The sequence below is a fragment of the Camelus ferus genome, chromosome 5 (genome assembly GCF_009834535.1).
Source record: "Camelus ferus isolate YT-003-E chromosome 5, BCGSAC_Cfer_1.0, whole genome shotgun sequence".
NCBI classification, from domain to species: Eukaryota; Metazoa; Chordata; class Mammalia; order Artiodactyla; family Camelidae; genus Camelus; species Camelus ferus.
In genome coordinates, this window is record NC_045700.1 from 21722221 (window position 1) to 21739282 (window position 17062).

General features: G+C 34.0%; 1 protein-coding gene across 2 annotated transcripts in view; it reads right to left on the reverse strand.

Annotated features, from left to right (window-relative positions):
* Positions 1–17062, reverse strand: part of LRP1B (LDL receptor related protein 1B) — a 1593459-nt gene that overhangs the window by 658713 nt on the left and 917684 nt on the right. For both annotated transcript variants that reach the window (XM_032479383.1, XM_032479382.1), the window contains exons 13-15: positions 14560–14779; positions 12201–12390; positions 5561–5683 (exon numbers count right to left, since the gene is read on the reverse strand). In XM_032479383.1, coding sequence (XP_032335274.1) covers positions 5561–5683; positions 12201–12390; positions 14560–14779 — 533 coding nt within the window. The remainder of the gene's footprint in view (positions 1–5560; positions 5684–12200; positions 12391–14559; positions 14780–17062) is intronic.

Genomic DNA, 17062 nt, shown 5'->3' on the forward strand with positions numbered 1-17062 from the left:
GAGAAAAACCTCAAAGGAAACTTGAAGTTGTAGTTTGTTGGATGCCTCTGTAGAAGCTTGCCGAGACAGGAAGGCAGGGTGAAAAATGTCGCTATGGGTTTTGGATTTTCTCCTTTAGATCACAGCAGGATGACCTTTCCTTAGACAGAGTGGTCTTCTGAGCAGCCAACCTAAGTGGTACATAATCTTCTGTGAGTTCCCATGCACAGAAGGCCATAAATATTCATCTGGATGGGGCTTCTCAACTTTTTACTGCCTTCAACTTTTTACTACACATTAGATTGCACATATCCTAGAACATAAGGCTTGTCACAGCTGAACAGATAAATGGCTCAGCCAAAGTAGAGCGCTGTTTTTGACAGCAGAATATATCTGGTGTTCCAGAAGGTGAAGAAGGTCACAGAGTACCAGTGACATATAATTGCACGATGCCACCCTTGGATGACCAATATTTTGGCCAACGTTTAAGTTGCTCTCTTGAGAGTAAGGCATATGGGAAAGTTCTGTTCTCTTTCTCTTCTTTTCTTACTTTCTTTTTTTTTTAGGCTACTGAAGAAGCATTTCAAGAATTACTGTATTACTGTCTCATTAATTTAGAAAAAAATATCCTACTATCTTAAAAAATGGTGACTTTTTTTTTAGGAGCTTAACTTACTTTCTTGGGGTTATTCATGTGCTCATTCATTCATTTTCCATGTTGTTATTTTCCCTACGGCATTCAAGATAAATTAAAAAACAAACAAGCAAACAAAACTCACTTGATAATTGATCGACTGGCTTTACAAATGCTTCTCCAGGGCAGTAAGTTCCCAGTTACCATGCCACACCGGGCCTCATTTCTCATCGCAAGAGGATCTGACCACGAAACACAAGATTCCCAAGGACAAAGAGTCCAGCCTACTCTCTCATTCCTGATTCCTTCCAGGCATGGCATTAAAATTCATCCTTAATCAATCATGGAGCACGCCAGTATTTCTCTGCTGGGTGAATGCCTCTTCTGGCATCACCTTATGCTACAAGTTCATTGAGAAACAACCGTTGGTGTTTAATTCTGGCCTGACCATCTGTCAATGGGTTTTTGTTGATTTGATGCCAATTCAATGGGGATGACTGCAACCAGGATGATCATATCTCAATGGTTGCAACATGTATTTCTGTTTTGCTTACAGATGTAGACTTAATATAGATTAAACAGTTAATCCAGTTGAGACCAGCTCACAAGACTATAATCTAGGCTGAACTGAGTCAGAAGCCCAGAGGAATCAGCATTAATGAGAGGTTAGTGACACACTGATATTTGTTTTGCACTATACTCTGCAACCGTGAATTCTATTTGTAATCCTTTTGCACTTTCCTCATCTGCAAACTAAGGCTAAAATAGCCTTTAAAAAAACAACTTTACTATTAAATGATTTGAAACTGGAATAATTTATATAATCATACTTTGAGTTCTTTGCAATAAACGAGTTGCTTTATTATTTCTCATCTTTTCCCACTACATTTGAAAGGAACCTAGACAAGATGCATGCCATATTAAAAATCAAGTAAAAATTTTAACAACCAAATACAATCACAAATTCTCAAATAAAAACTCATTTGTTTTTGGTTGATTTAACATTGTGTAGTATAACAAGTATAGATACTGTAATCTTTCTTATACTCTTTTAATGCATTGGGGTTACTCATCAATGAATCATAGATATTAAAATGACACTGAAAGTCTCAGAAAAGTTTCCTCTAACTTTCATCAGATACATAACCACACGTGTACCATCATGATAACAAATTTTCTGACGTCAACTACAGGACCAACACTGTGTATAGTATTTCCTTACAAGCTGAAAGTCATCTAATTTTTATTTACACAGAGATATCCAGTGATAAATATTTCATATATCAATATCGATATAGGTATAGTTATACCAACTCATAAGGAATCTATAAATTTTAATGGGCTACAAAAATGAAGGAAATAGGAAACAAATTCAGAGGCATACAATACAGATAATTATGATTCACACAGTCAAAATTAAAGAACTGGTTAGAAAATTTTAAGCTTTAAAAGCCATCCAGATATAAGTACCTGATATATTTGCTCTCCCTCCAGATTCCCATGATGAAAACAAAGATGGGGGAGGTGGATATAGCTCAGTGGTAGAGCACATGCTTAGCATCCACCAGGGCCTGGGATCAATCCCCAGTACCTCCATTAAAATAAGTAAACAAATTAAAAAAAAAAACCGATGAAGAATGAAAACTCACAAGATCCCTCAGAATTCAGCCTCTTGAACATTCTATTGACACTATTATAAGGGAATTTTGACTGTTTTGCAAGACCAACAAGACTAGATTTAAATATGTAATCAGAAGCCTCTCTAAGTTATGCCACTAGAAATTAAATAAACTTGCCTATCTTTAGATAGGAAGAAAGACCTTTTGATCCTTCAGTACTGACTGTAACGTCTGCGCCTACCATGAAAAGGAAACATTGCAGTGTGACCTTCCATCCTTGAGAGTTCTGCAGGTAGAGCAAAGGTAGCATGAGAGCTGGTGGAGGTCCACAAAGGTTACCGTTTATGTGTACGTGTGTGCATTTCATCTGTTCAAACATTAGATTCGTTCAGCTAGAGTAGCAAAGGATTTCATTTTGTACCAGAAAAATAATTTTAGATGAATAGTAGAAACTAAACTAGGAAATATAGATAAACCATACCTTTATCTCAATAGCTAAGTTAAGATTTAACCTAGCAGGCAATTGGACAGACTTTATGTTGTTCATAGCAATGCTTAATCCCTGTCTATTGACAAACTATGGGTCTTGGTAGATTTCTTCTCTTCTGATGTAAATCAGTAACAAAATAGAAATTACTAAATAATACCACAGAACAAAGAAAGGAAAACTATCTGGTGAATCAAAGAAAGTATACCTCAGAGAATTATTTTCTACAGGAATTGTCTAACAGGCAATTAAAAAAAAACACTACAAATAATGGGGAAATCTTGCACAGAGAGGGAAAATTCATTTTTGTGCTCTGAAGTATATTATCTCAAAATTGAATAAAACAATATTTCTAGAACTTATAAGAGAAAATTTTTGGTCAATAATTAATATCCAAAAGAATTGCTATTTACATATAAAGGCAAAGGAGACATATTTGGACTACACAAGAACTCCACAGTAAATATCCTTTGTAGTGTTCTTGAAGAAGTCGCTTAAAGTTATACTCCATCTATCCTATCCATCAGTGAAAATTAATAAATAAATAATGGGAAACTAAAAGTCTGAGTACTAAGCAGTATAATAAGAAAAACACTGATCCAAGTCTAAAAGAAAATATTGTAATGTTGACCAAGCTATAAATTTTAAAACATTTTTAAAGAGACTTCCTATTTGATAGTTCAAAATAATATTCCTTGTCAGAAATTCCAAATTATAATAAGGACTGAAATTGAAGAAGATGAAGAGAATACTATAAAGGAAGTCAAAGTCCTCGTCTCAAATAGTCGAAACTCAAAAGAATAGTAATAGAATTGAAAACTGGTGGTGTTATTCCAAATGCTTCAAGATGTAAAGTGGGCTACATGGTAAAACACAGAAGGAATCACAAACTGCAAAGTAACTCACAAGCAGCCTACAATAATGCTTCAGAAATAATGCTAGACATTAAGTAGGAAAAGAAGACAAATAATTCAAAAAGCAGTCATTAAATCATATTTATAAAATCATTTAGTTACATGGAAAAATCATTATGGTCATCTTAAGTAAAAACAAGGACAAAACAAATTATGCTGTAGTATGATCCAAAATTTGTAAAGTACAACATAATTAAGAGTTCCATCTCCAAAATGAAATAACTTAGGGTCTGAATTACAAATGTCCTACTTACTAATTACATGAACTTTGGAAAGTTATTGACCTCTAAGTCTAAATTTTAAGTCATAAAAGATATAGTAATCGTATCTTTCTCATATGGTTATTTTAAGGACTAATGAGAATCATGAACACTTTTTACAAAATGCCACATCTAGTAGAAGAATTCAATAGATGTCACCTACGATTATTACTGGTAGTAGAAACAATAACCTCCTAGATGTTATTGATCCTGATTCACATTAAATGTCTTAGTAGTTTATTGTTGAACAGTGACATTATAAGTAGATTTTTCATTAATTTTTTAATACTTCTCAAATTTTACTGTTTATTAAATCAGCTTTAGAAATTACTTTTTAATTTTTCAGTCCACATATTTTTTTTCTCTAGAAAAAAGAAGACATCACAGATAAGTTGACATCTTCTTTATTACACTTATTTCTCCTTCTGCCTCTCCAGAGACAATCATTGTAACTAATGGAAGAAATATATGAAATATTTATTTAACAATTTGTGAGGGTTAATTTTAATGTGTCGACTGGGCCCAGGTGATAGAGTGCCCAGATTTTTGGTCAAACATTATTCTGGTGTGCCTATGCGGTGTTTTAGATGAGATTAACATTTGAATCAGAATATGATGTTAAAGCAGATTGCCCTTCGTAGTGTGGGTGGCCTTCATCCAATCAGGTGAGGGCCTGAACAGAGCAAACAGGCCTACCTTCCTGCAAAGAAGAGGAACTCTTCCTGCCTGACTGCCTTGAACTGTGATGGTGTGTTGACACTGTTGCTTTTTCCCTGCCTTTGGACTTGAACTGAAACATTGGCGCTTACTGGGTCTCAAGCCTACCAGCATTCAGATTGGAACTACACCACTGGCCATTGGCACACCTGAGTTTTCAGCTTGCTGACTGCTGATCTTAGGATGTTTCAGCCCCCATAATGGCAAAAGACAGTTTTTTATCAAAAATCTTTTTGTCTCTATATATGTACATCTTATACGTACACAATTATGGATTAAATCATTCCAAAAATATTTATATAGTACTCAATATATGCATAGCTTTGTTGCTGATATTGTGCTAAGGGACATGATGTGTGTAGACAGGACAGATTTCAAAAAGGTGACACTGGAAGAACAAGATGCAGTATATTGAGGAAGGTCAGCAGAAGTGAATAAAGTACTTTTAATCCAGGTCAATCAGTCCAGTTAGTTCTCTACTTTGATAAAGTAGAGAAATTCCCCAGAAGTCTCTTTTTTGCCTCCTTCTTTGCTCTTCATGACCAAATACAGGTAAGTGAGCTTTACTAAGCTATTTAAAGTAATCTGAAGCCTATGGCATTCATCAGCATATCATCTACATAACCAATAACTACACATTTTTAGTTACGACTACCTTCGGCAAAGTTCCCTAACAATTTCAAGAAATGTTTTCTTTTGTGGCATATACTTATTTATACTTTTCTACCAAATTAGATGCAGCGCTGACAGGATTCTCAGCAAAACTTCATCATTATCGTTACTCATCTGTGTATTAGACATCAGTTCAGCTAATTATTTATAGTCTAAAAAGTACACCTTAGTAATGATCTGAAATTTTCTTTCCAAGTTTGATTTTAATTCCTTTGGTTTCATCGGTTTCTGTTCCTCAAAAAGACACACATAGATATGTAACAAGAAAAGACACTTACATGTGCAAGTTGTCCCGTTTTCATCCAGAAGTTGATTATCGGCACAAGCACACACCCGGCCTCCTGGAATGGCCAAGCACAGTGTACTGCAGCCCCCGTTATTTACTCGGCACATGTTGTCACCTGCAAGAGGAGGGAGCCAAATGTGTCAGACAACTCATTCCATACAAAGTTAGCCAGGTCAGGTTCATGTTCTTTCTAGGAGAGGCGAGTAGACATAAAAATGCACACGTATAAATACCGTGTATATTACATATTTGGTAATGTGATCAGTATTCCTGCTGAATCCTGAATGGAATTCAACAATGTTTGAAACTATATCATGCACTGGTAGTTTAGAGGAACTTACACATTGGATGGAGGACAGAGAGGTCTGTGTGCAGACAGGCAAAAGGAAGGAAGAAGGACAGAGTTGATAGAATGGTGTCTGTCCGGGAGAGTTGCCCAGAACAGGCCCAGTGTATGTAAGCATGAGTTCTTTGGAAAGGAGACCACCAGCACTCGGAATATGCCTTTGGATCCCAAGTGAATGGAAAGCAAACAAACAAATGCTGAGGAAAGGGGTGGGATTTTCCTTCCTCTGTTGCAAGAGTACAATGGCATGTGAGTGCACTGAGGAACACAGGCTATCTGTGGAGGCTTAAAAATGAGCAGCCTTGGTGGTACCAGGAGAAGGTACAATGCACACAGGTAAAAGTGTTGTCCCAGGGGACCTAAGCAGCAGAGGCACTGATGAGGCATGCAACAGCTCTCAATAAAGCAGGCCTGAGGGGAAACTCTTAAGACATTATTCATGAACACATGGGAGACACCCTTGGAGACGTAGATAAAACTGAAGTGAATTCTTGAAGAGTCTAGAGAGTCTGTTTTATAAACGGGAAGGTAAAAGTAAACAAAATTTAAGTAGTGACCATTTTGAAGCCATTTATTGCTACAAGTTGGAGAGGCAAGGAAGAAGCTACATGTGTGTAGAACGTTACCAAGAACGCTACACCACCAGCAGTCCAATGGGCAGTGTAAGTGCCAGGACCAGTTTAGACTGTGCTGCATTTTTCAAGGTATCAATAAATAACATTTTGATTGTAGCAGAATATCTTACTCAAACATTAAAAATGAAGAGCTTTTAATGAGAGTCATAAAATAACACAATGATTAAAATTGTATTGGCAGTTAAAGTGCAAGTGTCAAAAATGTGACTGAAGTGACAGACTGGGTGATTCTACTTTGGGCCTCAGGGAGGTGTGCGATGTAGAAAGTATTGAGAAATGAGCTAAAAAACAAAACAAAACAAAAAAACCCCTCAATCTGTTGCTATATGCAATAAATATTTAATTCAATCTCACAGATTATCATTGTGTGCCCACAGATCAGAAAAAATGACCCAAAGTATAAAATTATTTCTTTTCATTATTCTGAGAAGTAAATTTAATTAGCCAAGTTTATAAAAATGTTAAAAAAAAATACTTGAAACCTAAGGAAACTAATAATCCAAGAAACAGCATCAATTTCTGAACTCAGAAGATAATTAAGTTTAGTTCAGGCTTTTTCCAACAGGGAATACAGAAAATTTTAAGCAGCCTTCAGATTTAGTCACGTTTATTCCATGACTACAGAATAAGGATGTACTACTTCATAGGGTGCTTAAGGGTTCTGTCTATTTTGTGCATATTATGTACAGAATTAAATTATGTATTGAATATTTTAGTAGCATAGATCCTGGAAAATGAGAATTCATTCAAAATATTTTGAGAAATATATGATGAATTTAAAACAGTAAGAAATAAGAAAGTACTAAAAACAATATACCAGGGCATATTTTCCTATTGAAAATGTATGTTAAATATCATATTCCTTCATTCAATAGCATGACTCATATGTATAAAATTTAAGTATTTAGAAATAAATTACTGTTATTCAAACTTTTAAATATATTCCCTTTCTGTGAATACTGTATGTTAAAAGAAAGAAACTGGTATTTGTCCTGCCATGATACAAATCCAAAATCTAAATTGATTTGAATAATTCCCTTTTATTGGAATTCCTTAGATTATTTTTATTTTAGGAGTATCCCAATATATTTTTGAATTTATTACTTGAACATATTCCAGATAGAGCTTATGTAATAGTCTTCACTGAAATTCTAGTAGCTTGCAAAATTTTTCATGTAAAAATGTTTTCTTGAAAACATGGTTGATTACAAACAGCATTAAAATAGCTATACATATATATCAATAACAGTTCATTAACATATTGATAGCTTTCATTATTGAAAATCCATAATGCATCAGAGTTGATTACCTTACATACATATTCATTTTAATTCAATTTTTATAATAAACTTACAAAGGTAGGTTTTATCTCCTTTGCAGGTGAAACTACTAAAGATTTAAGGACTTAAGTGACTTTTCTAATACCTAGAAATAAGAAATAACCTTTATAAAAATAAATATTTAGAACAAGAATTACTATTTGCTTCTAGGTAATAATAATCATATGACTTCTAAATAGAAACAAAAATTTTCTTAATCTAAAATTTATGTTTTTATACTCTGACTTATTTATATTTGAAAAAATAAAATTAGATCAACAAGGGATAAAAAAATTACATACTACAAACAACAAAATAAAATTCTAGATTAAGTTACTTTGGAAGCAGATACATTTTTTAAAAAATGAAATACACAATGAAAACAAATGAGGATTGGTTTTTAAAGTTAAGTTAAAGATACGGTTTACCTGGAGCAAAAATACTGCCTTTTTTCCCCAGTCTTACTATTTTGGACAAGTTGAATTATTCTGTCCCCTTACAGTGTCTCGCACAGACTGTGCATTTGATAAACATTTGTTGAACTGATGAACGAATGAAAAAACTTTTAGTTAGCAAGTTGAATGACAGAAATAGTCATTTGTGGGTATAGAAACAAGGTGCAAGTATGTGGCTAAATATATCCGTTTTACCAAGATAAAGGGGATTTTCTTGTTTGTATGTAAAATTACATATATCCTCTGTCTACATACTTTGCATTCAAGGCAGATTATTTAAAGATGTACTTACTTAAAGGTATATCTGTTGTACTAGTTCTTTGTAAGCTAAGATTTCTGAATCCTGGGTTATATGAAAACAGTCAAGGGGTTCTTTATATTAAAATTTTAGTTTAGTTGAATACAAAATTTATCAAAGGTCAAACTACAATGACTGAAGAAAACACATTTTTCTTCCTTCTGTCTAAAAGTACAGTAGTTATATAGTTTTGACCTATAAAATTGGCAACATAAATTAATCATAGAAAACTACTTCGTGGTCAAACTAGAATTTGAATTCCAGTTTATCCCTGGCTCTTTGTCGCCTGAGGGTGAATGGCTACACCTGCCTGACCCTTGGGTCCCTCAAATATATAACAGAATTCAATAGTACCTACACTAAATGTCTTTTGTCAGATTTTAAAAAGAATGCTCACTTAATGGTAGTTATCATTAGTTAATTATTAGTAAAGTGCATATATCTGGCATAGAAGTTGATCTATTATTCTTTATTTGATACGAGATACCACCTATCAACCTTTTTTAGAATCTTGTCCTTAGGTTTGACTATGCCATTCTCTAAAACATGCAGGAAAAATAAGTGCTTTTGAAACTAGAGAATGAAAAGGTAAGAGAGTGTTAGTTTTACGTAACTTCTATACTTTATGTGAGGTATTTCAGGAGAGGGGTAGAAAACTGTCTAGACGCCTATTGCAAATGAAAGGGGCAGAAAGCTTATCAATTAAATCACAAGAAACAATAACAGCATATGAGAAAAGTATTTTGATCCTAAATCCCTAAGAATTACTTAGGAATTCATTTCTAAAGTTGGCTTTCTGTCTAGTATGGATATATACCTATCTTTTTGTAATTAGCTGGCATATTACCAAATAATTTGATAAGAGTCTTTCCTGATCTGGAGAGGTCAAATTAGCTCTCATATTTTCTGACACCAAGTCTGAAAGAGTTTAGATATTACGTTAATAGCATTTCGAAATATTTTTCATGGTGTTCCTGTGGGGTTGCGTGTGTGTGTGTTATCTATCATCTATATCATGTATATATATACATATATATACACACACACACTCACAGACACATGTATGAATACTATCTATAAATAGTCTATATACAATATATATAAATACAGTCATATACTATAGTCTCTCAGAGAGAGAAAGAGAGAAAGAACAAGGCTATGTAAGATTAGCTCACTCTATTCCATGAAAAATCAGTGACATGTTACTTAGGGGTTTGGTTTTCTGTTCAATTACAACCATATTTCCTCAGAAAAAGATCTAACAAGATAGCACTTAACCAAAATTTATGTGCCACTGATTATATGTTTCTAAATATTTATTTATATCTAATGTTCAAATGATGCAAAGAGAAACACGATTGAGAGAAAAATGTAACATGGTAAGGTAACATGTCGGCATTTGAATACTTGAGAGCATTTGGCTTCATAATCTAGCCACTTTAATCAAGACAGAGTAAAAAGCACTAAAAATTTAAATTCTAAGTAGGTTATTCAGTTTCAATGTCTACTGACTAAAAAGGATGTTGACCGGGCATCCTTTGCATATTATACTGTCTGTTCAAAAGATCCAGCTAAGTACTAGTCAATGCTTAGTTACGTGAAGACTGGGGAGAAAATTCAAACTAAATGATTATTTCATGTAAGTTAATACAGTAATCAATCAATTTGGCTGAACACATTTCTAAGACAGAACATACTGATTTATACGATAAAGGTATATAAAGAGTTTAGTAATCAGGGCTGAATTTCCATTTTAATGTTTCTTTCATTAAAATTTTTAAGAAGGTACTTTAAAAGAACATTATCCATCCAAGGGATAGCACTGAACAATGATGTCAATGGCACTGTCTGACACACCAGTAATGTTCCTCATGAAAACAGACATGCATTCCTCATATTCTTATCAGAGGCATCAGAGGTACTTCGTTGTTATGATTGTAACACACAACCCCTTTGAAGCATTTATTTAAAATGCTTTTATGGAAGGAAACAAAGTATATGACTCCTGATTAAGAAATGCAAAGGGCAAATTAATTAATATAAAATGTGTACCAGGCGCTGCTCAAAGCAGGTCCTACTCTTATACTACGGTTATCTAATCCTTACAGGAATTTTATAAAGAAAACACTTATCACTGTTAAGTCTTTCACAATGTGTCCAACTTTTCAGAAGAAGAAAGCGCTAGGACTTGTCTCCAAGCGCAAGTCCATTTTAAGGTAAGCTGAAGTATTTCTCATCTCATGTATTGCATTTAATTGATCAACTCTCGAAAACAACTAGAAGTCTGAAGAAAATGTAGACTGTGAAAATGGCATGGAATTTGGCAGGAGGGAGTTAAGCAATGACATTCAAGATGACAGGGAACAATAATCCTCAAAAGAAGACCCTACAGGAGGTGAGAAGAGTTGTTTCTTTTCCTTGTCTTGTCTCCAGTTCAATGTAGAGAAACTGTAATTGGGGAGGGGAGCACAGTTGATGCAAACAGAACAGAATATTACCATCGGATCTATCCATCCAACTGCCTCTATTCTTCACTTCTTGCCCACAACTATAGCTTATACCATCTCAAATAATTTCATTTTTATTCTTTTTAAAGATAATTCAATCTTTTATTAGCTACTGAAGCTCCTCTAGGTACTTCCATTATTTTATAAAACTGCATTTGTATCCCAATGAGGCAACTTTGAAACAGTAGGAAAAACAGAATCCCTCAAATGAGATAGTTTGCTTTTAAAATCTGATTTAGCTAAAATATCTTCAAAAAACTCTTGTTGCTAGATAACTTCTTAGTGACAACATACACACTGAAAAACTCAGGAACTTTTTTTTATCCCAAACTTATTTAATTGAAGGTTTATTAAATTTTCACAAGGATGGCTGCATTAAAAAAAGGAACAATGACTATTTAGATTCACAACAAAAAATCTGCTACATAATTTACTAAACTTTTTTTTTGTTTGTTTATTACCCTAAGTTACGAGTCCTGCTGTTTGTGGATGGCCTAGTAAGTATTAATAATCCATATAGATAAAATATACAAGAATGTTATCTGACTGTAATAAGACATGAATATCATGGTAGATTATTTTACTTTCATAACGTCTAAAACAATTAAATGCTCCTTTAATGTACATGAAACTAATCAGATAAATATATTAAGATACTCCAAAAAGTACTATTTTTTTATATAACATATTTTTTAATATTACCCCATAGTGTTCCTTTCACACTTAAAGTTTTCCCACTGCTCACAATACTTATTCTTTGAAAACATTAAGAGGATTTTTTTTACTTTAAATAACTAACAGCCTTCTTCAGTGAAAATGACATGACAAAGGAAGTATTTGGGAAAAAAAAAACTTGAACTTCACTCAAATAGAACTCCCAGAATTACTCACTCAGGATATTTTGAACAATAAATAATAAATTTTATGGTAACAAAGTCTAAGATTTGATTGACTTTGGAGTGGCTAGACACCTTTTATCATAAAACTTCAGTAACACTGTTAAAACTTTCATGTAACTACTGTGAAGTACTGTGTGTGAAACTCAGAAGCAATTTTATCTGGTCTCGAATACCTTGCTGCTTTCGTGGGTCATAAATCTGCAGCCCAAACAGGGGCGGTCTTTCACGCCTCAGTAACGCCACCTCATTCGTTATCAAATCTAGTTGAAAAATGGAACCATTCATATAGTCAGTCCAGAACACATGATTCCCATGATGCGACAGTCCAAAGGGATGGTTCAACTCCTTCCCACTGTAAACAATCTGTAAAATATAAACACATTGTGAAAAGTCAGAACTGACCTTTAGAAACATAACTAAATATTTAGAGACGATATTCAAATAAGTATAAGAGATAATGATCTAACTAGTAACATATTTTCTTCCAATATATCTGAAAAATGGATTTCACAATGTGAGCATATTTTTCTTTTAGGACATGTTCTTTGAAGGAGACCGTTTACATTTCAACCCTTTAAATTCTCTCCTACGTAGTATCATAGTTACGGTCCAGAAATACGAACTCAAAGATGGCTTTGTCTGATGCTCTTCCCTGTCTCTTTTCTTTATGATATTCCAGCATCATAGCCTGGGATAGAAACTGATCTGAGACATGAGTGTCCTTATGTATTTTGCAGTATTTCTCATCCAACAGCCAAGGGATACAACGTGGTCTTATGACATTGGGATCTTTCTATTCAGTTGGGTCAATGCAAATTGAAGAAATCTAGGAGATGACAGGAAGGAAGGTAAAATTTTAAATTTTGAACACAGAAACATGTGTTAGTAGTAAATAGGTAAACAAGACTCCGGGCTAATTTCAATTCTGTTTGTCTTCATATTCCAGTGTATTATGTAGTTGTTTAAATGGAGCAATCCTGTGAAAAGTTCTGTTTCACATGTAGGGTTGTAGAAGAGAAAAAGGAATCATACTTCCCATAATAATAGTATTTCTTCACCTTTCATAATTTATAAAATGATATTACATACAATATAAAAAGTATTTTGTTCCTTCCCTGCCTGCTCCCACCACTAGTAACCATAAGTTTGTTTCCTATGGGAAGGGATAAATTGAGAGTTCGAGATTTGCAATACTACCTATTATATATAAAATAGATAAACAAGTTCCTACTGTTTAGCACAAGGAACTATATTCTATATCTTCTAATAACCTATAATGAAAAAGAATATGAAAACAAATATATGTATGTATATGTATTGCTGAACTATTATGCTGTACACTAGAAATTGACACACTGTAAACTGATTATACTTCAATTAAAAAACAGCATTTTATACTCAATTCACCTAATATTGGAGAAATGAGGATATTATACAAATGATGAAGAGTTAGAAATTCAAATTTTGCTCCTTTTATTTGGTATCTCTTCAAACCAAATTTTCCTATGCTGAATAACTGAGAGTTCCTTATTTTCATTTTCTCACCTCAGGTAGGATAAAATGTGCTGGCTAATAAAATGCTATGTATATTGTATACGTATCAACATCTTCAAAGGAATCACAAATATTTACTAAACACCTTTTAAGTAAGTGACATGAGGTTAAATACAAATCGTTTGTACTTATTTGGGGAAAAACATTTAAAGCACTCTTAGAGTTAACCAATGATTACAATAGTCTTAACTGATTAGTGCACTATTAATAAATAAGCTTGGCCAATTGTGCAATCTTCCTTACCGAGAAAGAAGGAAGTATATTGTCAAAGGAAGCATTTTGGTAATTTCTAATATTTTGTTTTTCCATTGTTTAACTAAATAGTCAAACCCAGTTCATAACATTGCATGTGCTTAGGTGATTCTAGGCTAAAACAGAGGTGATGCTTTCCCAACACTGCCTCTTTTTTACAGTCAGTGGCATCCATCTTCAATTTCACCCAAGAATTTAGGAATCATGTTGCAATGATTCTACCAAAAGAGGCGAGAAGATGTTGATATCTATTCATACCAAGGGGCTTGAAGTGTCGTTCATTCTTGTGTTTTAATCCTAGTATCATGAAGTTCCTTATGCACATAAATGAATTCTAATTGCCTTGTCATAATACAGAGGTTACATTTCAGCTGCTATTTGGATTGAGTATTGAAGCTATTTGGATTGAGTTGAGTTGCTTGGTCATAGCAAACTCATCAATAATGTAGGGGAAAAAAACTCTGCATTTTAAAATAGCTCTGATATCCTGAGAGCTTCTTTTAAAGATCCCACAAACCCTGGCATACCACAGTGAGCTGGGCCCCGTTTCCCGGAGGCAAGCGCCAGCTGCACCCCTTACCGCTCAGCCTCCCTCAGACGCCCCACAGAGACCACTGGCAGCCCCCTCGGAGGGGTAAAAATAATCTTGAAAGTATTTTTTAGCACAACGCAACACGGCTCTGTGAAAGAAGCCTGGGGGTTAAAACAGCCGCGTTTGTCTTTTACCTTCCTGTGAGTTCCATTCAGGAAGACTTTTTCAATATGGTCATAATAGGCATCACACCAGTATAATGTGTGGGTGTCAAAGTCCAGAGTTAAACCGTTTGGCCACAGCATCTTTGAAGTCACAAAGACCTGCCGATTGAAGCCGTCCATCCAGGCCTTCTCGATCCTTCCCACGCTGTCATCTATTTCATCTTCCTCCCAGTCTGTCCAATACATCCAGCTAAGGCATGACAAACGAGAGCACACACGTGTTATCTCAACCAGCCACCATGGAGAGGGACACTTCCTCAGATTTGACACCTACGTGAAATGTTCTAAGTAAAATATTCTGACTTGTTCTTCTAACTAAATGCTTATCTGCCCAAGAGAGGGGCAGCTGTGAAGGACTAAGTTTTGTTCAGTGCAGCCAGCCCACTTGGACACATTACAGAAAACCCACTATCACCACGACCACACTTACTGGCCTCATTCATTAATTAACCTAATAGTAAATGCCAAATACTGGTTTCTTTGACATTGGTTACCAAGTTTGGGAAATGATTCTTGAGGCATTACTAACCATTTTTAAATTGTCCACTTTATAAAACATATAATCAACTATATGATTAAAAAACAGATTGACTGGAATGAGAATTACAACACGGTTAATGATTTACTCCAGACTTTATTTAATCTCAGATGAATGATTGCTTTTTAAAGCAGGCAGTTGGATTGTCTTTATTCTAAAGGGCACAGTCATACCAGGTTTGTTTGGCCAGGTCTCATTCATCTTCCTGATGTAATTGCTGCTTATTATTACCCCAAAACCCACGGAAGATGATTGAGCTGCATATAAGTTTAATAACGGCAGGGTGACTGACCTTGAGATTTTGAGTTTTAATTTCTATCTCAAACAAAAGCATCTGCTTTTAAAAACAAGCCTTTTGTGTAAGCCATGACAGTGGGAGAGGGGGCCTTGAGCTAATGTTCCAATTCCCTCATGAATAAGGTTAAAACCCTCTGCATGTGTTGTTTCAGGGTCATGTGAAAGCTCCTGAGTTATTAATTAAAGTGTAGGCTCTAATTCAGTCACCTCATACACAACTTTATAAAGCTTCAAAGCTTTCCTAAGCTGCTAACCCTGGAATGCCCTTATTAGATCCTCTGTCTCCCGCATTTTATGGACTCTAAAGAACTTTCTGAGGTATTTTGGGACAAATCTGTATCCATGTCTAAAAATCCTACTGTGATCTAAACAGGCAGATTTGGGACAAGTGAGGACATAATGCATCATCCATTATTTTATGCCAATTAGGCACTTTTTAAATTCTCTTAACAGTTTATAATTATGTTGATGTGCCTTTTGAGACCTGAAGAAGTATACTGAGATTGGTGAATTTTAGTAACTCAAAATACATTCTAATCTAATAATTCTAGAAAGAAACATGGCAATATGCTTATCTTGGATCATGTCTGTTCTTCAAGCAGTTTTATTATTGGGATAAACTAGGAACAAATAGAAAATTTATTCCATTTGTTTATTTCAATTATATAAATTAACTATGTAAAAGACAAATATGCAACTTTTTCATCTCTATTGATAGCTTTCCTGAAATCTTAAACACAGTTAATCAATGCAGTTATATTGTTGTTGCTAATTTATAACTTGTTAAAATTGTGATTATCTTTCCTCCCAGCTTTTCCTTTTGATAATAGTAACACTCTTTTTCTGTGACTTCCTAACCCAAATAGCAAATATATGTGCATGCATACACACACACACAAAAGATAATTCTGTATATTCTAAACGTATTTATATTGTATTGCTATTTGAGAAAGAATTGTTTGTGATCTGACCCATTACCTAAGATTATTTTTAGTCAAACAAAACATAAGAAAAACAAATTTTAAACAAGTGATGCCAATCTGACAGAGACTAGATATGTGATTATCATCTACACATTTCATTATCTGATTAAAATTATATTGTAAATGTTTTACAATATATTTGTAAATATGACTCATAAACCCACAGAATAGAAAATACAACCCATAAAATTAGCAGGAGCTAACATATATTTTTTATAGGTGGGTCTTAGAGTATTCATCAAATAAAAATTAGGTTAAGCTGGCCTTCTACTGTAGCAAGAAAAGCTGCACTTCTATTTTTCAAGACCTGTTCAAATGCAATTTACTGACTTAGTCTAACCCTAGCCCTTCTGTAAAAATTAGCTCTTTTCCTGTGTACAGTTGCACAGAGGTACAACGGTAGAAAAAATGTAGATAAATAATTTTTTCTGAAATGTTTCGCTTAAAGTTATATTATACTATTTTTTTAAAGTGTTTTTAGTGATACAGAATTTTTAATGGAGGTACTGGGAATTGAACCCAGGACCACATGTATGCTAAGCATGGGTTCTACCACTGAGTTATACCCACTCCTATATTACGCTATTTTAAATGGAATTTTCCAAAAGAAAGTTTCTTCTTTTTAAAAATTTATATTAGGATCAATTATTTAGAA